Consider the following 27,026-nt stretch of genomic DNA (forward strand, 5'->3'; position numbering starts at 1 on the left):
GAGAAAAGCAAGACAACTTTTTCTGTACACATAAGTAGGTTCTCTCAACTCTACCTCTGGTAGCATGCCAGTGCCTGCATTAGGGCATTTTCCATACAAGGCAAATGCATCACCGACATCCTCATTCCACGTGGCCATTCTTCTACACGTGCACACCCTGCCTCCTGCGTCAGCAGTGCTGTCACTGGAGCATGGCAGAGGTGCAGAAGTAGAAGAACCTTTCCACCGTTGGGATGGGGCTCAGCACCCAGGGGATGCTCAGACCAGTCGACCCTTGCAGAGGTTGCACCCACGGAGACAGCTTTCCAGTGGGAGGCAGGACCAGCCCCGGGAGGAGACGGGCAGGAGAGGGGATCACTGGGACAAAGGCAAATCTGAAGCCCCGCAGCTGGCGTCCTCCCCGGGGAAGGTGGCCGCGTCTCCCGGCTTCTCGCCCAGCATCTCCTTGTACCGGCGCTTGAAGAAGCCAAGCTTGGAGGGGAAAGAAACCACAGAATCTGGGTGAGAGGGCAGGGGCGAAGGTGGGGGCAGGAAGGAGCTGAGTGGGGAGAAGGGAGGGGGGCTGCGCGGGATTGAGATTCTGGGCCAGACCACGAATGTGCCCCGCGGCTGCGACACTGTGTCTGGGGGAAAGCAGGCGCCGGGCGCATGGCTGTCTCACTTCAGCCGCTCTGCACTGTGGGCGCTGTGAGCATTTAGAAGGGACACACTGACACTGCAGGTCAAGCGACCCCTCTGACCTTAAACAGCCAGTCGGGAACAGAGCCAACAATGAGCCAGGCTGCGGGCCGGTGCTCTGAGCAATCCCTCTGCCGCCTGTCTGGAGAAGGCTGGTGGATGCAGGTAGTGTGGAGGGAGGGCCACACGCTCACCTTGTACAGGGTGGCTGAGATGAGAGCCAGCAGCAGCAGGCCGCCCACACAGCTGCCCACCACCAGGGGGACGGGGTCGTGCTCCTCATACTCCTCCAGCACCGTCTCCACCTGCAGGGGCATCAGGCCTTCTGTCCCCACTCCCTCCCAGCTCCCGCCTCCTCTCCCTCCTGCCCCTGCTCCAAGGGCTGCCAGGCAGAGACCCCTGAGCTCAGGGACAACCGTCCTGCCCAGAGACCTTCACCCCTCCTCCTCCTCCCTGCACCCTGGCAACCCCCACCCAGCATTAGCTATGCAGCACCAGGAGCCCTGGGGGCCTGGCCCAGCCTCCCACGCATCCCCTACCTGGGCTCTCATAAAGGGCTCCTCGCCCGGAACTTGGGAGTACACGGCCCTGTTGAAGGTGATCTCGGCCACACTCACCACCGACACCTTCTTTTGCAGCATCTGCAAGGGCGAGAGGAGCCGGGCGGTTGGCTCTGGGGGTGCTCAGAGTTCCAGAACTGTCCAGGCTGGAGCATGGCGCAGCCACAGCAGGTGCCGCCCGCGGGTGGGGGAGGGGCGCTGCCGCTGGGGCCTCCGCACCTGGCTGACCCAGGCGAAGCTGAGGTTGCCCTTCAGGGTGAAGTGGAGCTCCTCCTTGGCGCTGAAGGAGGGGATGTGGCAGCGGAACCTCAGGCAGTGCGCAACGCTGCAGTCCTAGGGACCAGAGGAGCGCGAGGCTGAGGGGGCTTCACTTAGGGAGGGGCCGAGGCACAGAACCGAGGCTGTGTGGGCGGGGCAGCGCGGAGCAAGCCCAGGACGCGGTCCTGCCCTCAGCCCAGCGCTGCCCCTCTGCCCCTCAGCGCGGCCGCGCCCGCACTGACTGGGGGCTCAGGGCCTTTCTCACCAGCACGGGACTCCCCGGGACCCGGCTCAGGTCAGAGGTCCTCGGAGGTTCCCTCTCCCGCGCACAGGGCAGGCTCTGGAGAGAGACGTGAATCCTCAGCCACCCAAGCGTGGACGGTGCCCCTGCCAGGGTGTGCGGGCTGTGGGACCGGGCCCTGGCCAGCGAGGCGAGGCGGGCACCTGGGCAGGGGCCTCCACCGCCACGTCCCACACAGCTGCTCCGTTCAGCTGCACGGGGGCCCAGAAGTCCACGCTGACGGCCACATCTCGCAGACTCAGGTTGTTCACCTGCGGGAAACCGAGGCAGGACGTGATGGTGGTCCCTGGCGCGGCCCAAGCCCACCTCTTCGCTAGCGGGGCCCTCAGCTCCTCTCCATCTTCCCCCACCAACTTCCTGCTCTGTCTGCCCCGTGGATGCATGGACGTGGGGGCTCCCCGGGCGCTCACCCGATAGCGGTGCTCGGCCTCTTTGCTGCTCTTCTCAGCGGAAGTGGAAAAGTTGAAGAACCTGGTGGAGCCTTCGTGCCTGGACAGAGAGGCCACCTGGTGACGGCCTGCTCGAGGCTGTGCCGGGCTGTGCCGGGTCAGGCGCAGGGACTCGGAGGGGCCCAGCCGAGAACCCAGGGGCAGAACGGGGTCTCCACCACCTCCATGCCTTTTGCCTCTGTCACTGGGACTATGCACTGGTCCCCTGCCAGCCCTGGGTCCTCCATGACGTCGCCCAAGCTCTTGTTCTGCCTGGAGTGTCCTTACTCCCACTCTGCAAATTTCCACCTAATGTCCCACCCGAACCTTCACCCCACTCAGCATCACAACATCTCCCAGTGGGAAAAGGCGTTCACGTTGCATCTGGGGCAGGTGCATGTGAGCCTGGGGCTAAGCTTGGGGAGGCTGCAAGGGGCCTGCAGGGACAACAGCTGGGCCACCTGGGAGACGTGGCAGTGGCAGCCTCCATGGCGGAGTGCAGGAAAGACAGGTGTCTAAGTAAGCATGAGGCACGACAGCACATGGGCACCAGGCTGCAGGAGGATTTCCCTCTTCTCTACCTCCCTCCCTCCCTCCCTCCATCCAACCCACTCATCCATCACTCTGTCAGTCCACCTCATCATCCCTCCCTCTCTATTGGTCCTCCCACCCACCCACCCATCCACTCATCAGTCCCTCCTTCCTTATCCCCTTTAACCGTCCATCCATCCTTCTCTCCCACCCACCCACTCATCCATCCATCCCTCTCTGTTGGTCCTCCTACCCATCCACCCATCCATCTATCCATCCAAACCATGCATCCATCATTCTTGTCAGTCCATTCATCATCCCTCCCTCTCCTCGTCTTCCACCCACTCACCCACCCACCCACCCACTCACCCACCCATCCATCCACTCATCCACCCATCCATCTCTCTGTCAGTTGACTCCTCCATCCACCCATGGCCTCCATCTGTGTTTTGTGTGCTTCTGTGCTGGCCCTGGAGTCAGCAGTTAAGCCACAACCCCTGCCCTCTTGGAGCTGAACTTCTCAAGTCTCAGCAGAATCAAGGGGCCCACCAGAGGAGCCTTCCTCTGCACAGCCCCCAGCACCCAGAAGCCCTGCAGGCCCGGTAGTCTTCTCCCAGCCTGCCTGGCAACTCAGAACACACGGGCACTGGGGTAGGACCACCTGGCTCCACGTCTCAGGCCCCACTGCCCGAGTAACCCGAGGCAAGCTACTGAACCTTGCTGGAGCCCTGCCTGCATTTCTCACTCTTTAAAAGAGATTCTGATGGGGGATTTCACTTTGTGATGAAGACACGCACATGTGGGGCCAGCGTTATATCTCAGTGAAGCCATGGCTTGTGCCAGTGTCCCATAGCAGAGCACAGGTTCAAGTCCTGGCTGCTCTGCTTCTGCTCCAATTTCAAGCTACTGCACATGGAAAGGCAGCAAATGATGGCCCAAGTACTGTGTCCCTGCCACCATGTCGGAGATCAGGGTGTAGTCCCTGGCTCCTTGCTTTAGCCTGGCCCCAGCCCTGGCTGTTGCAGTCATTTGGGGAGTGAAACAGCAGGTGAAAGGTCTCTGTCTCTTTCCCTCTCTAGCCTGGCCCAGCACCAACTGGGGCAGGCGTTTAGAGAGTGAACTGGCTGATGGAAGGTGTGTGTGTGTGTGTGTGTGTGTGTGGTGGGGGAGGGTCCCTCCTGGGCCCCCAGCTCCCTGACCCACCTGCAGAGCCCAGGGCAGCAGCCCTGCCCCTTCCTTCCCTGCAGCGGATCACACCTCGGGCCCCACTCTGGGTTCTGCGGAAACTTGACCTTTTCTCTCCTCTGAGTGGAGACAGACCACTTCCTTGGGTGACAGACTCCCTGACTCAGAGTGCTCAGTTGCAGGGGCTTTGCTGCAGGACCTTGGCATGGAACGTGTAGGACAGGGCTGGCCTCAGGGGAAAGGAAGCTGGCATTGAGGAGGGAGAGGAAGAGGAGCACAGTGGGGATGAGCTGTGTGTGGCCCATGAGCAGGCCGATCCCTCAGAGAACAGGCAAGCTGTGCCTTAATATTATGAAATGAATATGTGGCTGCCCCTGCCCCCAGCGCTCTCACAGTGGAACTCTGAGGGCAGAGCTTAGATGTCCATCATCACAGTGCAGACTGGGGCTGGCACTGTGGCACAGAAGGTTAAGCAACCCCCTGCGGCACCAGCATCCCATATGGGCGCCAGTTCGAGACCCAGCTGCTCCACTTCCAATCCAGCTCTCTGCTAAAGGCCTGGGAAAGCAGCAGAAGATGGCCCAAGCACTTGGGCCCCTGCACCCATGTGGGAGACTCAGAAGGAGGTCCTGGCTCCTGGCTTTGGATTGGACCAGCTCTGGCCATTGTGGCCATTTGGGGAGTGAACCAGCCGATGGAAGACCTTTCTGACACTCCCTCTCTCTGTCTATAACCGCTTCTCAAGTAAATAAATAAAAAAAAAACTTTCAAAAAAGTACAGCCTGGGCCGTGGGAGAGGCCAGGCTTACAGGGAGGTGAGAGGTCAAGGGCAGGGCTGGGATGAGCACCTTGTGATCATCATGTAGACAGCGTATTTCACTGGCAGTTCCAGCTCAAAGGAGGTCTTGTTGCTCGCAGGCTTATTATTCTCACTGGAGAAAGACAGGGGAGCCCAATGGAAGGATTCAGAAGCATCTCCATCTGGGGCTGCAGACCAGAGGATGCCTGGCTCACCTGCTGGCACTGGCCCCCATGAGCAACCTGTCACCCAGGCTGGCCTTGGAGGAGACATCGAACTTGACTACGAAAGTGCCCTGCAGGAGATGGAAGGAAGGGAGAGGAGGTCATGGGGAAGGGGGGGGAGGGAGAGCAGAGATGAGGCTCGGGGGGAGGCACAGACCTGAGCACCCCCTTGGAAGATGGGGTGGTTGACGCTGCAGCTGGTACTCCTCAAGCCCTCGCTCTCGGTAGGTACAGCCTCACATGCGAGGTGCAGGGGGCGCTGCCAGGGTTGTGTCTGGGGGAGGAGAGTAAAGCAGAGAACGTCCCCCACATGCACGTGTGGGCCTGACACGCAGCAGTGGCAGCCTGCAGAGCAGTGGGGAACAGACAGACGTCTCCATAAATAGCGCTGGAGACTCGGACCCCTACTGTGTGTAGGGGGACAGGGAGCTAAAGAAAAAGAAGTTAGACCCCTACCTCACACCATATATTAAAATAAATGCCAACAGGATTAAAGGTGAAAAAGAAAACAATAAAACTATTAGAAGATAACAGAGCACTTTTTAGTTGCCTTGGGCTAAGGAAGTGCTTCTTCATGTATTTGTTTTTATTTATTTGAAAGGCAGGCAGAGAGATGGGGTGGCAAGGTACCGGAGAAAGAGAACTCTTCTATCTGCTGGTTCACTCCCCAGATGCCCACAACACAATCAAGTTAAAACATTCTGTTTATTGGGGCCAGCACTGTGGTGTAGCGGGTAAAGCTGCTGCCTGTAGCGCCAGCATCCCATATGGGCGCTGGTTCAAGTCCTGGCTGCTCCACTTCCAATCTAGCTCTCTGCTATGGCCTGGGAAAGCAGTGGAAGATGGTCCAAATCCTTGGGCCCCTGCACCCACATGGGAGACCCTGAAGAAGCTCCTGGCTCCTGGCTTCAGATCGGCATAGCTCCAGCCATTGCAGCCTTCTAGGGAGTAAACCAGCAGATGGAAGACCTCTCTCTCTCTCTCTCTCTCTCTCTCTGCCTCTCCTTCTCTCTCTGGGTAACTCTTATTTTCAAATAAATAAATAAATCTTTTAAAAAAATTCTGATTATTATAAAGAGACAGAAAAGACAAGCAGCAGGACTGCAACAGGACTAGTAACCAGAATATGTAAAGAACTCAGAAAAATATAGGCCTTCCAATTGAAAAATGGAAAAAAGATATGGACATACACTTCCCCAAAGGAGATATCTGAATGACCAAGAAAAATATGAAAAGTTGCTCAATGTCATTAGAAAAATACAACTTAAAACCGCAATGAATGATGGATGTTTGGGGCAGTGGCAAAGATGCTAGTTGAGGGGCTGGTGTTGTGGTGGAGCAGGTTAAGCATCACCTGCAGTGCCAGCATCCCATGTGGGCATAGGTTCAAGTCCTGGCTGCTCCAATTCTGATCCAGCTCCTTGATAATGCACCTGGGAAAGCAGCAGAAGGTGGCCCAAGTGCGTGGGCCCTTGCACTCACATGGGAGACCTGGAAGAAGCTCCTGGCTCCTCACTTCAGTCTGAATCAGCCCCAACAGTTGTGGCCATTTGGGGAGTGAAGCAGTGAATCAAAGATCTCTGTCTTTCCCTCTCTCTCTGTAATTATGCCTTTCAAATAAATGAAATCAATCTTTTTTTTTAAAAAAGGCCACTTGAGACACCCACATACTGTATCAGGGTCCCTGGGTTAAAGTCCCAGCTCTGTTTCAGATTCCAGCTTCCTGCTAATGTGCACCCTAGGAGGCTACAGGCTCAAGTGGCCAAGTTCCTGTCACCCACGTGCAACACCTGGATTGAGTTCTGGGCTCCTGGCTCCAGACTGGCTTTGGCCTCCAGTTGCTGTGGGCATTTGGGGATCTCTTTCTCTCTCCCCCTCCACCCACCTTCTCTGCCTTTCAAATAAATAAAAATAAAAGTTCACAGAAAATGGAATTAAAACATAAGTCTATTTTGAAAAACTCAAGGAGATACTATTATCTACCTACCAGATTCACAAAAATTAAAGTCTGACAATGCCAAGAGTTGGGGTAAGTGGAAAGCTACAGGAGCTCTCCCATGCTGCTGATGGAAGTGTGAATAAATAGGGAGAAATACCTTTGAAAACAGTTTGACTACTTATTAAACTTGAACCTAACCCATCCCCAGTGACCAGGCACTTCCACGCACAGGGGACACCTTCCAAAATATTATGCATGGGTGCACCAGGATACATACTCATGAATGGTCATGGGGCAAATCAGGACGTGAGTCAGACTGCCATCAGCTGTAGAATGCACAGACCACAGCGGTGTAATCGTACAAAGAGATTCTGTGCAACAAGGAAGATGTTCACCAGCCCCTTGCAACAACATCAGTGACCCTCAGAAGCATAACATAGAGGGAATGAGGCCGGGCCAAGGGTGCATACAACATGTTTCCCTGGGGCCGGCCCCATGGCTCATTTGATTAATCCTCCGCCTGTGGCACCGGCATCCCATACGGGTGCCGGATTCTAGTCCCAGCTGCTCCTCTTCCAGTCCAGCTCTCTGCTGTGGCTCAGGAGGTCAGTGGAGGATGGCCAAGGTGCCTGCATCCGCATGGGAGACCAGGAAGAAGCACCTGGCTCCTGGCTTCGGATCAGCGCAGCGCTGGCCACGGTGGCCATTTGGGGGGGGTGAACTAACGGAAGGAAGACCTTTCTCTCTCTCTCTCTCTCTCTCTTTCTCTCTCTCTCTCTCTGTCTAACTCTACCTGTCAAATAAGTAAAAAAATAAATAAATAAATAAAATGTTTCCCTTCAGTCTCAGCTCACATACTGGCCAGCCTGGATGGAGTTCTTTAGGACGCACGTGGGGGTGGCAGAGTTTTAAAGAAATACAAAGGGAATGAGGATCACAAAGAAAGAACAGAGGTTACTTTGGGGGAGAGGGTAGGATTACCACAGGCAGAGCACAAAGGGATGGGGCTTTGGGGCTGCCACAGAGGTTAATGTCTAGATCTGGATGCTAACGGCATAGATGCCTGCTTGCTATTTTTAAACAGTGAAGTTACTGTTCTTTTTAATTATGTATTTGAAAGGCAGAAAGAGAGAGAGATATCTTCCACCCACTGGTTCACTCCCCCAATGCCCACAACAGCCAGAAGATGGGAACTCAACCAAGGGTCCCCACATGGGTGCCAGGGACCCAAACACTTAAGTCACCACCTTCTGCCTTCCAGGGAATGCTTTATCAGGAAGCTGGAATAGAAGTGAGGCCAGAACACAAACTCAGGCACTGCCCACTTGCTTGATATTATTCAGGAAACTACATATGCTTTATCTCTCTCTGTCTCTGTCTCTCTCCCCCACCCCATGTGTGTAGTACGTGTGCATGTGTGTGTTTATATGAAAAGGGACTTCAAAAGTTCAAGGAAAATGCAGTTAAAAGATAAGCTTATTTTGGTGCAAACATTTTTTAAATCCATGCATGAGTTTTGCATAGTACACGCTTCCTGGAACTTCAAGGACCCCTTGTAGCATCATAGAAGGATTTTAGAAACGCTTTGTAACCCTGGGGTTACAGGCAGGGGAGGGGTCCCAGCCACCTTAGCCCTCGGGCGCTGCTTACCTGGCCCGACACCCGCCTGTAGGATAGCCCTGCTGGGTAGTAGAGGGTGATGGCGGTCCCATAGGAGTCCTCGCCCTCATTCCGCACGGTCACTGTCACTGTGAGCTCCAGGGAGAGCCCCACCAGCAGGGTATTCAAGCTGAAGAGAGAGGAAAGTCTTGGAATTTCCACTAGAAAGGGGCTGGCATTGGACCAAAGGCAGGAGTAGGATTACAGGAGCTCACCTGTCAGTCACAGTCACTGCTGTGAGAGACAGGCGAGGGGAAGCATGGGTATGCATCACCCCCGTGGTGACAGGAAATACAGAAGCCCGGGCGTCTGACAGGAAGAGGGGCAGCTCACCCCGAGAAGTTGAAGCTGATGCTCAGGTCCCCCTCACACAGGCGATCTTGTCCGCAGTTCTTCTCAAAGGGGAGCTGCAGCAAAACAGCACCTTCTGTTCCCACCTCGGTCCTCACCTTCCCACAGCCCCCACAGGGAAACACAGCAATGACTGTCCCTGGGCCTCTGCCGGACGCTGGCGAGGAGGGGAGGGGAGGAGCTCGGGGCTGAGACAGACAGGGGAGACAAGATGCTTGTCTCCAAGGAGGGTCAAGCTGAGTGAGTCGAACCCAACTCACTGTAGCAGTCCTTCGGCAAGTGTTACTGAGTGCGACAGTGGACACGCTCCGGGTGTCAGGGAGAGGAAAGCTGGAAACTACAGGTTCCTGTGCACAAGGCACCTAGAGTCTCAAGAGGCCACACATGCAGAGACAGATGGCTAGGACTCCGGTCATGTGCTTGGTGGCCCAGGAGCACCAAGGCATAAAACGGGGCGGAGAAGTGGAAGCTGCTGAGGGTGGTTCTCAAAACACAGGGGGATGAGTTAGGGCTTTGGGGAGAAGGAGGTGTTTCCAAGAGAGATACGACGCCAACAAAGGCACACAATAGGGATGAGAAAAGCCAGCAGGATCAGCAGAGTGGGAACTGGAAGAATGGATGTAGGCAAAATAGGGAGCCCGTCAGGATCTGAGTAGGGTCCCAGTGGGGGCAGGGCTTCGGGAGCCTGGGGGAGGCATTCTGGACTTGATGTGATCGGGAGGCGACGGGGGGCTGCTGTGGGTTCTGAAGTGCACGGAGACACGGGGGCCAGCAAGCACCTCCCTGGGAGCTGCCGGCAAGACTCACGGAGGCAATGAAGTGGTCCTGCGAGCCCGTGGCCAGCACAGGGCGCAGATTCTGGGATGAGAGGATTGGCTGTCCCTCCAGGGAGAAGTTGAGGTGCAGGACGATGGGGTTCACCACGTCCTCTACGCAGTCCTGGGGGAGACTGGGCTTTTCAGGAGCTGCTGGCCTGCCCCTCGCCAACCCCCTCCCCCGCCAGGACTTCTCTGTCCACGGGGTGCTCACCCAAGCCCCCCTCCCAGGCCTCAGTTTCCTCTCTGCAGCCCCAGTTTGGTCAGCAGAGCAGGGGCTACTGGAGTCCAGCCTGTGCTCCCCCTCCCCACCTCCCCAGGTCCCCAAATCCTCACTGGCAAAAGTAGCCTCATGGTTTCACAGTGACGCCCCAGCCCCAGGGTCTTCCTTCGAGTTAAAGTCTGGTTCTGGGTCTCTTGAAAAATGGCCCGAGAGACCAGGCGGCCTGGGTCCAGTGCCAGATCATAGCTGATGGAGCTCTGGACATCACCTGAAGGGGAAGAGCCGTGGGAAACAGAAAAGGAGCAAGAATCTAGAATGTCCACTGATTTGTTCATGCACTAAATACTGGCTGAGCACTTTTTAATGTCATGGGTCATGGTGCTGGGTTGGGGGGTGTCCTGTGGAGAACACAGACAGACAGACAGACAGACAGACAAGACAGAAGCCCTACCCTTGCAAAGCTCACATCCTCTTAAAGGAGCCAGGCACAGGAGTCATCCATCAGTGCCAGGCTGGCAAGGGCTGGGGATGCAAAGGATATGCGAAGGCAGCCCTGGTCAGGGGGTGCTGTCCAAGATAGGCCAGGTCTAAGCTGGGACCTGGAGCTTAGGCAGGAGGATGAGCAGGATCCGGATGGAACTGGCTTAGCGGTTAGGGCACCCTTGTCCCACAGCAGACTACCTAGGTCTGATCCCCAACTCTAGACCCCGATTCCCGCTTCTTGCTAATGTAGACCCTGGGAGGCAGCTCAAGAATTGGGTTCCTGCCACCCACACAGGAGACCTGGGTTGAGTTCCTGGCTCTCCGCTTCACCCTGGGCTGGGTTGCTATGGGCACTCGGGGAGTTTAGGTCATTGGGAGCCACCCTCAGCGGGTAGTTATGGCAACAGGGTTGTTTGTTTAAACAGAGTTTGGCCCAGCAGCTCTATTGCTTCTCAGCTCATCGTGTAGTGGTCCCTGGACATCTACTAGGCTATGGCCAACGTCCGCCAGATGTTGGGGACAAAGACGTGTCTCTGGGGACAACTGATCATGACCTCTGACCTCCAAACTAGAAGCTAATGTCAACCTGCTCCTTCCCAAGGAGCTGCTGCATGGTATTTGAGTTGAAGCGTTGAAAAGCAGACTAACACAGGGAGTGAACCAGCAGATGGAAATGGTCATCCTATTTCTCTCTCTCTCTCTCTCTCTCTCTCTCTGTCTCCCTCCCTCCCTCCCTCTCTTACCCCACCTCAAATATTTTTTTTTTTTTAAAAGAGTGGGGTGGATGGGGCCAGCGCTGTGGCGTAACAGGTAAAGCCGCCGCTTGCAGTGCCAGCATCCCATATGGGCACCAATTCTAGTCCCTGCTGCTCCAGTTTTGATCCAGCTCTCTGCTATGGCCTGGGGAAGCAGTGGAGGATGGCCCATGTGCTTGGGCCCCTGCACCTGCATGGGAGGACCTGGAGAAAGCTCCTGGCTCCTGGCTTTGGATCGGCGCAGCTCCGGCTGTTGTGGCCATCTAGGGAGTGAACCAGCAGATGGAAGACCTCTCTCTCTCCCTGCCTTTCCTTCTCTCTGTGTGTAACTCTGACTTTCAAATAAATAAAATAAATCTTTAAAAAAAGAGGGAGAGCCAGCGCCGTGGCTCAGTAGGCTAATCCTCCGCCTTGCGGCGCCGGCACACCGGGTTCTAGTCCCGGTCGGGGCGCCGGATTCTGTCCCGGTTGCCCCTCTTCCAGGCCAGCTCTCTGCTATGGCCCGGGAGTGCAGTGGAGGATGGCCCAAGTGCTTGGGCCCTGCACCCGCATGGGAGACCAGGAAAAGCACCTGGCTCCTGGCTTCGGATCAGCGCGATGCGCCGGCCGCAGCGCGCCGGCCATGGCGGCCATTGGAGGGTGAACCAACGGCAAAAGGAAGACCTTTCTCTCTGTCTCTCTCTCTCTCTCACTGTCCACTCTGCCTGTCAAAAATAAAAAAAAAAAAAGGAGAGAAGGGTGGAGAGCAGCCAGGACTGTGGGAGCAGTGCCTAAGCCCACAGTGGGGGAAGAAGCTGGGTGTTTACAGACGGTGAATGATACCAGGGGGTTGGGATAAGGAGAGTCCAAGCCACAGAGGGCAGTGCAGGGAGGGCTGTGGTCTTTACAACTGCGTGGAAGAGCTGTGAGGGATGGCAGGCAGCTGAGGCAGAAGTCCAGACTTGCATTTTAGAACAATCAAGAGCAGTCCCTGTGGAGAACGGGGAGGGGGCGCAGGCACAGAGCTCAGGACTGCTCAGGGTCCTGACCTTGTGTAGGAAGCAAGGGGAAGCAGTGGCCTGAGGCAGGCAGGGCCTGGGAGACAGAAGCTGGCGGACTCCAGAGGGGTCCTGGAGGCAGGACCTGTAGACCCGGATGTGACGCTGGAGAGCAGGGGCCCTGGTTTCTGATGGGGGTAGTTGAGCAGGTGCAGAGGCGAGATGTGGGTCTGGGCCTGTTCCATCCCAGGTGTCCCATTGGGGTGGGAGGCCAGGTCCTCCCTCAGGGAGGACACTCACCTAACTGGTCGGGAGAGGTTTTGTGGACTGTGAGGCAGACAGTGGCCTCCCCGGCTTCCAGGGCACCGGATGCCTCTCTGCAGTGCTGGAACACAGCCTTGGCCACCTCCACAGGGCTGAATCTCATGGCCACGCCCACCTTCAACACTGGCTGACTCCTGAAGGGGAAAAGCAGGGAGGAGAGGATGGGACGAGAACCAGGGCAGGGAGGGCAGCACTGGTGGGTGGGACACACAGTGAGCAAAGGAGCAGGGGGAGAGGAAGGGCTTCTCACCTGAGCAGCAGCACCTGTCCTTGGGCCCCTACAGCCAGGTCCACCAGGCCGTCCTGGGTGAGGTCCTGACCCCCGCTGAGCGCCTGCCCGAAGTACTGGAGCCTGGGGGACAGCTGGGTGCCCGCGATGTGCTGGCCAGGTAGGAAAAGAAGGGAAAAATCAAGGGGAGATGATGGGACAGGCTGCAGAACGGAGACCCGAGAGGGAGCGGATCTGCCGAGGGAGCAGACAAACAATGGAATAAAAAATAGAACAGTACAGGGGTGACAGGCTCAATTATTTACCACCTGCCAGGGTTACTAATAAATACTCCGTGAGCAGGGCCGACGCTGTGGGGCAGCGGGTTAATGCCCTGGCCTGCAGTGCCAGCATCCCCATATGGGCACCAGTTCGAGACCCGGCTGCTCCACTTCTGATCCAGCTCTCTGCTATGACCTGGGAAAGCAGTAGAAGATGGCCCAAGTCCTTGAGCCCCTGTACCCACGTGGGAGACTTGGAAGAAGCTCCTGGCTCCTGGCTTTGGATCAGCCCAGCTCTGGCCATTGCAGCCAATTGGGGATGAACCAGTGGATGGAAGACCTCTCTCTCTCTCTCTCTCTCTCTCTCTCTCTCTCTGCTTCTCCTCTCTCTGTGTAACTCTGACTTCCAAATAAATAAAAATAAATCTTAAAAAAAAAAATTCTCCGAGAGCACAGAGCTTGGTGCCCTCCCCAAGCTGTCTGTACGAGAAGTCAAGGGGGAACCTCATTGGTCATAGAAAGAGACCAAGTTGGTCATAGAAAGAGGCCAAGTCAGCCCCCTGCCTGAGGCCACCCAGCCCAGGAGGTCTGGCCAGGCCCTGGGTGTGACCTGGGCTCTTAGTTCAATGCCTCGCTCTTGCCCATTAAGCTGCCACAATGTATCCAAGGCTGTTTGGAAGTGAAGGAGAGACCAGCACTTACCCAGGCCTGCTGAAGTTCAAGGAATAAAACACGGGAAGGAGGAGGGATGGCAGCTGCCAAGGTCAGTGACAGGAGGCTGCGTTCACTGAGCCCAAGAAATAGAAAGGAGAAGGAAGGAGAAGCTAAGGCCCTGGGCCTCACCTGGCTGTGGGTGGGGCTCATGTCCAGCCCCGGGGCTCCATGAAACAGGTAGACAGCGCCCCGGTTCTCCTGCTCCCCTGGGGCCCCGATGGCCACATCTGCCAGCTTGTCCCCGTTCACGTCCCCCAGCACGGTCAGAGCCGCCCCGAAGCGGCCCCAGGGGTGGCCCTGCTCCCCGCGGAGAACACGCTCACATCGCCACGGAGCCTGCTGCTGAAGAAAACCAGCATCAAGACTGCACCCAGGCAACCCCTCCGCCCCACACCCAGCCCCACCCAGCCCCGCGTCCATCAGCCACTCACCCCCCGGGGCAAGGGGCACACAGACACCCGGCCCCCTCGCGTCTGCTCATAGTAATGGGGGGCCCCCATGAGGACCAGATCGGTGCTGCCGTCTCTGTCCACGTCCACAGAGCAGAGGGAGCTCCCGAAGTAGGAGCCGATCTGGAGGGCAAAGGCTGCGGTCATCCACCTGCCCCTGCCACAGGCATCCCCCCACCCCCACCCCACCCCCAGGCACCCTCCGCCCCTCGCCTTCTCCCTCTCCACCCCTGGTCCCTTCTGGCTGCGTCCACACCCACCTGGGTCCCTGTGACTTCGGCTCTCATCTCCCAGTGCGTGGACGTCTGGGTGAAGAGGACGACCTTCCCTGTGTGCTCGTAGCGAGGCGCCCCCAGGACCAGGCTCTGCACCCCCTTCCAAAGCACCAGCTGGCTGGAGTAGCCTGAGGGGTGGGGTTCAGCACGGGGCTGCCCTCCCTCCCCTCCCCTCCTCTCCCCTCCTCTTCCCTCCCCTCCCAGCCCAGCCCCACCCCACCCCAAGCCTCAGCTCCCACCTGTCCCCACCCCCACCCCTTCCTCACCCAGGTAGGAGTCCCTCATGTCCACGTTCTGCTGAGACATGTTGATGAAGGTGGGGCTCCCGCCGGGGGGGTACAGGAAAGCACCCCCGGACCAATCGAAGCTGCCCACAGCCCCCAGCACCGGTCCTTCCTGGGAGGGAGGATTCCGATGCTGAGCGGGCCTGGGCGGGAGCCAGCCTGAGCCAAAGCAGCACCCGCCCCAACCCACTGCTCACCTGGGGTTTCTTTGTCTCCCCCAGGCCTCACACGACTCCTGTCTCCCAGTCCATCCCCTCTGCCACCACTGGCTCAGCCCCGCCCTCCTGCCCCCTCCCCCCTGCTCCCCACTGCCCACTGTGAGACCCGGTGGCACCTGCTGGGAAAGCACAGCCAAGCCCCTCAGGCTGGCACCTAGGACCCTCCCAAAACCCCATGGTGGGCCCTCTGCTCTGCAGCACACCAAGCCTGTGGCCTGGGCCCCTGGCCCCCACCCTCTGCCAGGGACTTGGCTCTTCTCTCTGGAAGGATCCACTTCAAAGCCTTCCTGTGAGGGGCGTGTGCTCTCAGGGAGAGGGGGGATTTGGCTGGGCACTGTTCACAATCCAGGTTATGTAACTGATTGTGCACACAAACGCAGGCACAAGTGCACCCTGAACCCCAAGGACCCAACCCAGTTTCATTCTGCAGCCTCCCATGGATCCACACATACCTGCTGTCAGACAGGTCCCTCCCCGGGTCTGGTCCTTCTCCTTGCAGGCTGTCCCTGCCCGGCCCCAGCCCTGCTGGTCCTACTCTCTCCAGCACAGTCCCCTTGTTCCCACCTTAGGGAACCTGTGCACTGGCCTCTCTCCCTACCTGAAGCAGCCCGTCCCTGGATTTGCCCCGTGGCTGCCCCTTCCCCCCACTCAGCCTGCCTGAGCTGGTACAGTCTCCTTTCACAAGTTCTGGGCCCTCACACACCTTCTGCATGTCTCCTTCCCACACTGAACTTGAAGACAAATTCTCTTTTTGTGTATTTCTGGGCCCAGCTCCCTGCCCAGGGCTGGCCTAGCCTTAGCACCCAAGACCCAAGCACCAGTGCCCATTCCGCTCACCGTGGTGAGAAGTGAGCTGAAGCCCTCTTGGGACATCTCATGCTGGAAGGAGGTGCTTGCCGATGACAGGGTTCCTGGGGAGGGGAACGGGGTCGCTCGGGGTCTGTGAGAGCCCTGAGACCCCGAGGGCTCAGAGCAGAGGGAGGAGGACCTGGTCTGGGCTTGGGTTGTGGGGAGCAAATTTGGGTGAGTGGAACAAGGTCATCAAGGCTGCAGGGGACAGTCGGGGCAGGGCCAAGTCACCAACGTGCCCCCCAATTTACCCTCGACGGCAAAGATCCTGTCATACAGCTGCTTTTGGATGCTGCTGAGTGCTGAGAAATTGTCCACCTGGAACACGTGGGCGTCGGGCGGCTCGGAGGCGATGGTGTCCAGCTCCTGCCTGGCTGTGGGTTTCTGGAACGCGTCCCCCACCTGACGCAGAGAGGCCCGCTGAGGAGGAGGAGCCTGGCGGAGGGACGGGAACAGTGCTGGGAGGGGCCTCGGCAGAGGAGCCGTACCCCGATGGCGTAGCGGATGATGCCCGCCTGCTCTGCCTGTGGGATGACAGCACTGTAGTGCAGGGGGTCTTTGTACTTCTGCCCATCTGTGATGACGATGAGGATCTTCTTGGCACTTTCGCGGGCCCCGTTCTTGGTTTGAAACAGCTCTGTCCTGTCGGGAAAGATGAGCAAGTGACACCACCCATTGCTTCTGCAAAGATTTCCTTTGTGCCACACAGGGGAGAGGCTGGGGAGGCCTGGGACCCTCAGACTCCACCCAGGAGCATTAAGAAAACGGCTCAGCCCTTGCTGAATGCCGTGCGGGTAACAGTCAGATGGACGATCAAGGCGCGCAGAGCCTTGGTCCTTGAACTTCTGTCCACTGCTGAGCTACGTTCCCGGGAAGAGCAGGTTCAGGGGAGAAGCTGGAGGTCAGACACGCTTTGGGCAGGTGCCAACTGCCTTGAGCCTCAATCCTCTGCTTGCAAGACGGACCGGAGGAAAACACCCACACGCCAAGTATTATCCTGGACACAACCTAAATGTCAACGTTAGCAGACCGTGCTGCAGCCCCTCGGCTGAAGAGTGCACAGGCACGTGAAAGGAAAACAGCAAACTGTGGACAAACAGAAGAGGTTCTTCCCCAGGGTGCTTCAAAAAGTTCATGGAAAGATGGGATAAACAGATAGGTTTATTTGGGTGCCAAAAAATTTAATATCCAGGGCTGGCATTGTGGCTCAGTAGGTTAAAGACCTGGCCTTTAGCACTGGAATCCCATATGGGCGCAGGTTCTAGTCTGGGCTGCTCCACTTCCGATCTAGCTCTCTGCTATGGCCTGGGAAAGCAGTAGAAGATGGCCCAAGGCCTTGGGCCCCTGCACCTGGGTGGGAGACCTGGAAGAAGCTCCTGGCTCCTGGATTCGGATCGGTGCAGCTCCGACCCTTGCGGCCAATTGGGGAGTGAACCAGTGGATGGAAGACCAACCTCTCTGTCTCTACCTCTCTCTGTAACTCTGTCTTTCACATAAATATTTAAAATAAAACTTAATATCCACCCATAGTTCTTTCACGATATACGTTCATTCGCTTTCTGAAATGCCCTGTTACAGGGCCAATTTGAAGACAAAGCAGGAGGAAAACAGTCCGCAGCCTGCTGGTGAACTCCTGAAACAGGTCTGCACAAAGACGAGGCTGGACGTGGCCCTGGGCTGAGTGGGGCGGAGGGGTCACTGGGTCAGGTGCACCTGTGCAGTCTCTGTGCTAAAATACTATGAGCACCTGCCTAGAGGGGCTACAGCTCTCTGCCTTTAAACTAAAGCCCTTAATGTTATTGCCATTTTGTCTTTTTTGAAAGGAATCCTCTGTAAGAAGAAAGAACAGCGGGAGGTGGGGAGGGAGGGAGGGAGAAGCATGTAGCACCATGGCTGAGACGGGCTTGGCCCTGGGGAGTGGGAAGGCTGCAGGAGACACAGCGCATTCTAGGAGGTGCAGTGCATTCTGGGAGTTGGCAAGCAGGGCCTGTCACCCCTGCCTCCCCGGCCCCAGCACTTGGAGAATCTTGAGGGGTAGAGGGGCCTCTGGAGAGGGAGGCCCCCTGTGTGAGACAGAGGCTGCCTCCCTCCTGGTTGTCCAGTCCTACAGGGCAGTGTCTACAGAGGGGCCACCTGAGGGAAGAGGGTGCATTTGAAGGGGCCATCTTCTGCCTGGGATGCTCTGGCTACAGCCCAGGAAGCCAAGGATCCCAGGACTTCCGCCTGGCTCCTTCCCACGAGAACCACATCTTCTTCTGTGGCCACACACACACACACACACAGCAGGGTCTGCGTGATGGTGAGCTCTGGACTAGACAGGCTCACAGTGAGTACCCTGGGCGTGCATGATGAGCAAGGGGACTGGAGGGAGGGGAGTGGGACAGAGGCCCCAGGAAGAGCCTTGCACTGATTCCTGAGTCTGTGCCCAGGAGGAGAGAGGCTCTGTGTCATCGTTCTCTGAGGAGAACCTCAGCTGGGTGCCCTGCACTGTCTGTGCACCTGGGCCAAGCAGCTCACACACAGTGCTCACTGAATCCTAACAGCAAGTGTGAGCTGATCCCCACTTTGATCCTGAGAGTCAGCATTCCCAGGGTGAGTCACATGGCCTGCAGGAGCCAGGAGGGGAACTGCGATGTGTCTGGGCTAAAGCCCATCCCTCCCACTGCCCCACTGGGCTCCTGGGGGCCAGCCTGTGGGAACTCCAGTCCCACATCAGGTGGACCCAGTGCAAAGGGGCCAGGGGAACGCCCCGGGGGGAGGGCCCTGCCTGCCATCTGCCCACTCCCTTCTGCAGCCCCCACATCCAGAGCCCCCCTCCCCCAGCGTCTGGGAAGGGCTGCAGGGACCCCTGCGAGAGAGCCACAGATAGCACAGGGCGGGGGGAGAGGGGGACACTTACACCACTTTCAGGATCCCTGTGGCTGTGAATGTGAGGCCTGTCAGCTGCACAATGGGCTCCACTAGGCCCTGAGGATTGGAGCTGTTCCGGAAGCTGCTGAAGGTGAAATGTGTCACCAGCACGTTGGAGTACTGCATCAGCGAGAACTGCAGGATGGAGTATTGCATCAGCAAGAACTACAGGTTGGACTGCATCAGTGAGAACTGCAGGTTGGAGTACTGCATCAGAGAACTATGGGTTGGAGTACTGCATCAGCGAGTACTGCAGGTTGAAGTACTGCATAAGTGAGAACTGTGGGTTGGAGTACTGCGTCAGTGAGAACTGCAGGTTGGAGTACTGCATCAGAGAACTATGGGTTGGAGTACTGCGTCAGTGAGAACTGCAGGTTGGAGTACTGCGTCAGTGAGAACTGCAGGTTGGAGTACTGCGTCAGTGAGAACTGCAGGTTGGACTGCATCAGCGAGTACTGCAGGTTGGAGTACTGCATCAGCAAGTACTGCAGGTGGGAGTACTGCGTCAGCAAGAACTGCAGGATGGAGTATTGCATAAGTGAGAACTGCAGGTTGGAGTATTGCGTCAGAGAACTATGGGTTGGAGTACTGCGTCAGAGAACTATGGGTTGGAGTACTGCGTCAGAGAACTATGGGTTTGAGTACTGCATCAGAGAACTATGGGTTGGAGTACTGCGTCAGAGAACTATGGGTTGGAGCACTGCGTCAGGGAGATCTGCAGGTTGGAGTACTGCGTCAGTGAGAACTATGGGTTGGAGTACTGCATCAGTGAGAACTACAGGTTGGAGTACTGTGTCAGTGAGCACTGCAGGTTAGAGTACTGTGTCAGTGAGCACTGCAGGTTGGAGTACTGCGTCAGTGAGAACTGCAGGTTGGAGTACTGTGTCAGTGAGCACTGCAGGTTGGACTGCGTCAGCGAGAACTGCAGGTTGAAGTACTGCGTCAGTGAACACTGCAGGTTGGAGTACTGCGTCAGAGAACTATGGGTTGGACTGCATCAGCGAGCACTGCAGGTTGGAGTACTGCGTCAGCGAGAACTGCAGGTTGGAGTACTGCGTCAGCGAGAACTGCAGGTTGGAGTACTGCGTCAGTGAGCACTGCAGGTTGGAGTACTGTGTCAGTGAGAACTGCAGGTTGGAGTACTGCATCAGTGAGCACTGCAGGTTGGAGTACTGTGTCAGTGAGAACTGCAGGTTGGAATACTGCATTAGCAAGAACTGCAGGTTGGAGTACTGCATCAGTGAGCACTGCTGAGGGCGGGGGGAGGCGTTGGGACTCAGGGCTCTGACGGTGGTGGCTGCCTTTAGCACACTGGTTATTCTGGGATCACTGAGGACTTACAAAGCATTTCCACTGTGTTCTCAGGCCCTACAAATAATGTGCTGAAACCCACAAGGGAAAATGGACCAGCCAGGGGGTAGGACCTGTGGTCAGGCATCTCATACCACAGTGCTGGTTCCAGTCCCAGCTGCTCCCCACTTCTGATCCAGTCCCTACTAAAGTGCCTGGAAAAGCAGCAGATGATGGCTCAAGAGCTTGGGTCCCTGCACCCACACTGGGGACCTGGATGGAGTTCTAGGCTCCCAGCTTCAGCCTGGCCCAGCCTCGATTGTTGCAGCCATTTAAGGAGTGAACCAGCAGATGGAAGATTCTCTCTCTCTCTCTCTCTCTTCCTTTCACTCTTTCACTTTGCCTTTCAAATAAATCAAATAGATCCTTTAAAAATGGACTGGCCCAAAAATACAGAAAGAAAAGTGAAAACCCAAACAAAGTCACATGCTCCTCTCAGCATTTACAAAGAAAACCTTCAAGAATTTTGCACATACATGAATTTATGAGGGAACTTCAAAACGCTTGTGTAGTGGCCATGCTGTAGTGTAGTGGGTAAAGTCACCGCCTGCAGTGCAGGCATCCCATATAGGTGCTGGTTTGGGTCCCAGCTGCTCCACTTCCAATCCAGCTCTCTGCTATGGCCTGGGAAAGCAGTAGAGGATGGCCCAAGTCCTTGGGCCCACAGCAGAGAGCTGGATCGGAAGTGGAGCAGCTGGGACTTGAACTGGCGCCCATAGGGGATGCCAGCACTGCAGGCTTTGGCTCTACCCCCTACGCCAGAGTGCCAGCCACTGAAGACCTCTTCTGTGCACAAATTTCAAATTTTATGCATCAAAAAGAATTGAACTTTCAATTACATTTTGCATGATTACATTGAAGTTCCCTCATAAATACATACACACTAGTTGCTGGGAAATAAAATAAGAAGACAAAGAAATCACGAGTTACATGGAAAACATAATAAACCTTCACTTGTGTGGCTGATTACCTTAGGACAAATTTCACAGCAAAATTAGGCTGAGATCCTTCCAGCATTTTTAAATAGCATGGATTCACACCGCGTCTACGGGGGAACCTCCTAGGCCAGGGCTGGGGTCGGCCCTGCACTGGACCCTACCTTGACCCTGGTCCCTACCCAACCTCATCAGGTCACAGCTCCATGGCCCCCTCCCAGATCTGCCCCACCCTGTCCCCCAGGGCTCGGTGCCCAGTCTTCACCTGGGTGTTGGTGTCCTTGAACTGGTCCATCACAGCTCTGACAAAGTCCTTCATCTTGCGGAAGTCATTTGAGCTAATGCTGCCAGAGCCGTCAATCAGGAAGACAATGTCCATCTCTTGATCTGGGCACTCTACAGGGAGGCAGGAATCAGGGACACACCTGTGGGTCCCAGCCATCCCCGAGAGCCCCAGAAACCCTCCCTGATCCACAGTCTCAGCCCGTGCTTGGCCTCCCCATCCAGCTTCCAGCCCCTCGCAGAGGAGCTCACCCCAGCCTGGGAAGAGGGAGGAGGAAGTGAGGACAGGGTCAGCTGGGCTCCCCATTCATTCTGCCAACAAATACTTATTCAACCATTAACCCCACTCAGTGAGCCTCCCGGACCAAGGCACCTGGGCTCCAATCCCAGCTCTGCCCCTTGCCAGCTGGGGAATGCAAGCAAGTCACTTAAGATCTCTGGGTGTTGGGGCCGTGCTATGGCACAGTGAGTAAAGCCCCAGCCTGCGGCGCCAGCATCCCATATGGGTGCCAGTTCAAGTCCCGGTTGCTCCTCCGATCCGACTCTCTGCTGTGGCCTGGGAAAGCAGTAGAAGATGGCCCAAGTCCTTGGGCCCCTGCACCCATGTGGGAGAAGAAGCTCCTGGCTCCTGGCTTTGGTTCAACTCAGCTCTGGCCATTGCGGTCATTTGGGAAGTGAACTAGCAGAATGGAGGACCTCTCTCTCTCTCTCTCTCTCTCTGGCTCGATCTCTCTGTAATTGTCTTTCAAATAAATAAAATAATTCTTTAAAAAAAGAGAGATCTTGGGGCTGGCGCTGTGGCGCAGTGGGTTAACACCCTGGCCTGAAGCACCAGCATCCCATATGAGCACCAGTTCGAGACCCAGCTGCTCCACTTCTGATCCAACTCTCTGCTATGGCCTGGGATAGCAGTAGCGTATGGCCCAAGTCCTTGGGCCCCTGCACCCGCATGGGAGATTCAGAAGAAGCTCCTGGCTCCTGGCTTCGGATCGGTGCAGCTCCGGCCTTTGTGGCCATTTGGGGAGTGAACCAGCAGGTGGAAGACCTCTCTCTCTTCCTCTGCTTCTCCTCTTTCTGTGTAACTCTGACTTTCAAATAAAAATAAATAAATCTTTAAAAAAAAGCCACCAAGCCTGACACCACAGCCTCTCTGGGTTAACGCACTGTTCTTTGCCTGGTCCCAACACAGCCCTCAGCAGGAAGACAGGTGACAACAGCTGTGACATACATGTCAGGCCAGGCACTTTACATCCATGAAACCTTACCCTCTGTGTGTGTGTATATATATATATATATTATTTTTTGACAGGCAGAGTGGACAGTGAGAGAGACAGAGAGAAAGGTCTTCCTTTGCCGTTGGTTCACCCTCCAATGGCTGCCGCAGCCGGCGCGCTGTGCTGATCCGATAGCAGGAGCCAGGTGCTTCTCCTGGTCTCCCATGGGGTGCAGGGCCCAAGCACCTGGGCCATCCTCCACTGCACTCCCGGGCCACAGCAGAGAGCTAGCCTGGAAGAGGGGCAACCGGGACAGAATCCGGCGCCCCGACCGGGACTAGAACCCGGTGTGCCGGCGCCGCAAGGCGGAGGATTAGCCTAGTGAGCCGCAGCGCTGGCATTACCCTCTGTATAACCACTCCAGTTATTATCCCTCCTCTTCCCAAAGAGGAAACTGGAGCCCAGCCAATGAAACCCCTTGCTCACCAGGCCACGGAAAACTTTAACATGGGCGTCACCATTCTGCAGACTGACGCTCAGAGAAAGCCCCCTGTGCTGTCCCCAGGCCCCTTCTCTTCCCTCACACTTCCCACTGCCCCATGCTGGCATGCCTTAGAGGGGAGCAGTGGGTCTGGGGGTCCCTGGAGCTCAGCAGGGAAGCATCCAGAAGAATTGCCTTCCTCCCAGATGTGTGTTCCTCACCGCAGATCTCACCTCCGCAGCCCCGCCCCTCTGAAACTCACCTGCTGCCCGCACTGGGGGACTCTCTGCCACCTGCAGAACTCGCATCCCCTGCCCACTGGGAGCTCCTGCCCTGAGCTGCCCTCCCTGCAGGCCAGAAGCTTCCCTCGCCCTTGTAGGGGCTGCTAATGCTGCCTTAGCCACTCAGGAGGGGAGCCTAGGCACAGAGGGCTGAGAGGCAGGCTGCATGCTCCACCCACCCCTCAGGGCCAGCGAATGCTGCCACTGGCAACCACAGGCTGTAAGGACCTACCGGGCAGGGCAGCTGGCACGGTCCCGATGGGCTGTGCGTGGGCATCCAACAGCACACAGAAACCTTGGGCGTACACGTCCTCCCCGCAGGCTCTATGCATGGTCGGGCCACAAGCCTGAGACAGAACTGTGAGCATCGGGTCCACCCCCGCGGCCCTCCCTGTGTCCCATCCCTCATGTCGCCCAGGGCCACTCACCAGCAGCTGGGAATGGTTGGGGGAGGCCGCCAGGGACAGGCCCAGGGACATGTTCACGGCTTCGGTGGGCGCTGAGAGAACCCACAGACAGGCCTTCAGCCAAGGGAGAGGGGAAAGCTGGGAGGGCCGGGGCCCCCGGGGGTCCCGGTCACTCACTGAATGGGAAAATGGGCGTGCAGGTGCCGGAGGCAGGCGCACACTCGTACAGCCGTCCTGTGTGGTTGGCCGACGCCACCTCCAGGGGGGCTCCCACCACGAGTCTGCAGATGCAAGCGGCACACGGTGAGGGGTGAGGTGGGGAATGGGGGGCACTTTGGGGTGAGGAAGTGGAGTGGGAGCTGCTCTGGGCGTTTGTGCCAAGGCAGCAGCTCAGAAGTCAGAAGGCTGAGGCATGTGCAGGCATTTTCCGTTACTTTTTAGACTACCCACATAAATATATGTGCATTTATCTATACACATGGTTTGGATTCATTTTTAAGATTTATTTACTTATTTGAAAGGTGGAGTTCAAGAGAGAGAGGGAGAGACAGAGACAGAGAGATCTTCCATCAGCCGGTTCGCTCCCCAAATGGCCTCAATGGCTGGGGCTGTGTCCTGCTGAAGCCAGGAGCCTCTTTGAGGTTTCCCACATGGTTGGCATGGACCCAGGCACTTGGACCATTATCTGCTGCCTTCCCAGGTATATCAGAACAGAAGTGGGGCGGCTGGGACTTGAACTGGCACTCAGATAAGGGATGCTGATGTCGCAGGTACTGGTTTAACTCACTGCACCACAATGCTGGCTTCTAAGTTGGATTTTTTTTCTAACAGTCACTAAACATAAAACTATTTAAAAACAAAAATGGCACATCCCAGCCATGGGTGAGGACACTGTGTGTCTAAAATGCCATTGTTGTGAGCCACCCAAGAAGGAGATGCAGGTGAACCTTAAACAGGTGACCAGCGAGGGAGACGTTCAGGACCTGCTGGCATAAATGGTGGACAAACTTGGCATGGTGGCCAAGTGGATAAAGCTATATATATTGCCAGCATCCCATATGGGTGCGAGTTTTAATCCTAGTTGTTCTACTTCTGATCCAGCTCCCTGCTAATGGCCTGGGAAAAAAACAATACAGGATGACCTGAGTGATTGGGCCCCTGCTACCCACAGGGGGAGACCTGGAAGAAGCTCCTGTCTCCTGGCTTCATCCTGGTCCAGCCCTGGCCATTGCAGCCATCTGGGGAGTGAACCAGCAGATGAAAGATCTCTTTCTCTCTCTCTTGCTCTCGCTCTCGCTCTCAAATAAATAAATACACTAGAATTTTTTTAAAAAAGAAATCTAAGACCGATTTAGAAAGCACACATTTCTAAAGACACACACAAATGCAACAATGAGATTTTTCACTAAGAGTTTGAAGAGACCAAGTGAAGTGCGATAAATTTGGAATTTACTGAGTGTGGGCCAGGAGGGACACAGCACAGGAGAAGCAAAGAAACTGCCCCACCCGGAGGACAGGCTCCAAGCCTCCCTCCCAGGTCAGTGTCTGGCCTACAGGTTTTTTGTGGCCTTGCCTGGGATTGAGCCTAAAACACTGGTGGTGTCAGGGGCCCCAGAGGAGCCTGGAAATCTTCTCAAGCAGCTGTCCTTCCGCCAGAATCCCCCAAGGGAGTGTCACTCAGGCCACCCTGCCTGCAGGACACTTCGGGCATACGTGAGGGAAGGGATGGGGGCGTGGCCTACCGAGATCCTCCAAACTGCATCACGCTCTGCCCGAAGCCCGCTGCGTCTTCCTGGAAGATCACCGGCTCATCCACGTCCAAGTTGAATCCGTGGTAAGAAGCCAGGACTAAGGCCATGGGAGGGGTCAGGGGCGTCAGAGAAGCCCCCATCCCCTCCCTCCTTCCAATATAACCCAGCCCAGTGCCAAGGGCAATAACCCAGGCCCCTCCAAAGACACTTTTGCAAGAACAGCCAGGATCTGGCTGGCAGTGGGCCAGTTGCTTCCTGCAGGGTTAGATCAGGAGCATTCCATAAGGCAGGGTGACTATGAAACTGATTGTGTAATCTGGGACCTTCTGATATGAAATGGGCACCATTAGTCATTACAGCAAGGACAGTCCCTGGCAAACCAGGACACAGGACAGACAGACAACTCAAACCCTGTCCACCACCCCCACATCTTCTCATTGTACAGAGACCCCGAGCTCCAGCTCTGGGAGCTGGCTCGGAATTCTGGGATCAGTGATCCATGCTTGTGTGCTTCCCAAGGCCCGGCTCTTGGTGTCCGCCTCTGAGAGGGGAGAGTCTGTCTCATCCTTCAAGGCCTGACCCTCGCTGTCTGCTCGGTCTGCACACAGCCGGTCAGCAACACAGCCAGGACCCCACCCTGCTCTCCTCGCAGCTCTGCTGTGGCTGGCCCTACCTTCCCAGGGCTTTTTCTGGCTCCCTGCTCCCCAGCAGCCATCTCTCCTCCCCATCCCTCAGAATTCCCAGGCGTCTCTGGACTGAGGAGTTAGCTCCAAATGGGGAAGCTCTGAGGGGCTCCCACGCCTGCCTGGGGGGTCCAGGCGAGGCCAGGTATTTGGGAAGCTGTTCAGGGAAGCCTCCTCCCTCCTCCTGGCGCTTGGGTCCTGAGCTGGAAATCAGCCCCAGCCACCTGACAAGGTGCTCAGGCTGCTGGCTTACGGGGCAGGGACGCCAGGGGTCCTGGGCTGGGGGGCGGTGCTCACAGAGCTTGCGGCTCGCCCCCCACCGTGACCCAGCCCCTGCCCCCAGAGCTCCTGGACCTTCCGGTTACTCAGGAGAAGCTGAAAACCTGGGCTTTGTGTGACATCTGGCTTTTTCAGGGACACTGGGATGAGGTCCCTGGGGAGATTTGCACTGCGGACTCGTCCCTGCGTGAAACCAGACTTCGGGGGACATCAGGCTCTGCGAGGGGCCATCCCACCTGCCCCTCCCCACCACTCTGGTAAACTTCCCTCTAGGCTGCCCTCCCCGACTCAGCACCCCCACCCCCACCAGGGCCCCCAGGAACAGGAGAGAGGGCGGCCATGGAGAAAAGCAGGTGTCCGTCCACCAGAGCACAGCTCCTGAGCCCACTGCCCTCACCTCTGTCCAGGTCACACCCCTCCCGTATAACGCTGAGCACCCCCAGAGAGCTCCTCCCCAGCCCTGAGGACCCCCACTCACCCCCAAGGAGGACCACAGCCCCAAGGGCCATATCTGAGCAGTGCAGCGGTGAGGGGAAGTGGAGAGGGAACAGTGGCCTGGAGGGAGATCAGCGCCCCTGTAGGAGGTATTAAAACCATGACTCAGGGCCTCCAGGGCTGGAGGAGGGGCACAGTGGGGAAGAGGGCTTGGTTAATCATAGAACAGAGGCAGGGGCAGAGGCCAGAG

General features: G+C 56.8%; 1 protein-coding gene across 2 annotated transcripts; it reads right to left on the bottom strand.

The window, feature by feature from the left end:
* Positions 1 to 26,955, bottom strand: ITGAD (integrin subunit alpha D). Of its 2 annotated transcripts, none has more exons than XM_051834950.2 (30): positions 26,820 to 26,955; positions 25,371 to 25,476; positions 23,806 to 23,909; positions 23,650 to 23,720; positions 23,454 to 23,568; positions 21,229 to 21,359; positions 18,668 to 18,813; positions 16,257 to 16,410; positions 16,020 to 16,170; positions 15,757 to 15,830; positions 14,684 to 14,813; positions 14,403 to 14,545; positions 14,125 to 14,265; positions 13,823 to 14,032; positions 12,741 to 12,871; positions 12,467 to 12,624; positions 10,065 to 10,219; positions 9,721 to 9,852; positions 8,896 to 8,969; positions 8,554 to 8,692; positions 5,122 to 5,238; positions 4,956 to 5,035; positions 4,790 to 4,873; positions 2,208 to 2,286; positions 1,941 to 2,048; positions 1,762 to 1,836; positions 1,458 to 1,571; positions 1,218 to 1,319; positions 873 to 983; positions 1 to 471 (listed from the first exon to the last, which is right to left on the bottom strand). In XM_051834950.2, the coding sequence occupies exons 1-30, from the start codon at positions 26,848 to 26,850 to the stop codon at positions 355 to 357; spliced, it is 3,483 nt and encodes a 1,160-aa protein (XP_051690910.2). In that variant the 5' UTR covers positions 26,851 to 26,955; the 3' UTR covers positions 1 to 354. The 2 variants fall into 2 exon arrangements, with proteins under 2 accessions (XP_051690910.2, XP_017193265.3); XM_017337776.3 differs by having other exon boundaries at positions 13,823 to 14,035.
* Positions 26,956 to 27,026: the final 71 nt, after the last annotated feature.

The sequence above is a fragment of the Oryctolagus cuniculus genome, chromosome 19 (genome assembly GCF_964237555.1).
Source record: "Oryctolagus cuniculus chromosome 19, mOryCun1.1, whole genome shotgun sequence".
Lineage (NCBI taxonomy): Eukaryota > Metazoa > Chordata > Mammalia > Lagomorpha > Leporidae > Oryctolagus > Oryctolagus cuniculus.

Bases quoted from the DNA above. Each gene is read 5' to 3' on its own strand.
- ITGAD (XM_017337776.3), bottom strand. From the start codon at position 26,850: ATGGCCCTTGGGGCTGTGGTCCTCCTTGGGG. The intron at 15,831-16,019 runs GTAAATTGGGGG...TCCCCTCCCCAG, and splicing joins CAGGATCTTTGCCGTCGAGG to GAACCCTGTCATCGGCAAGC. The intron at 8,970-9,720 runs GTGAGTCTTGCC...GTTTTGCTGCAG, and splicing joins AGGACCACTTCATTGCCTCC to CTCCCCTTTGAGAAGAACTG.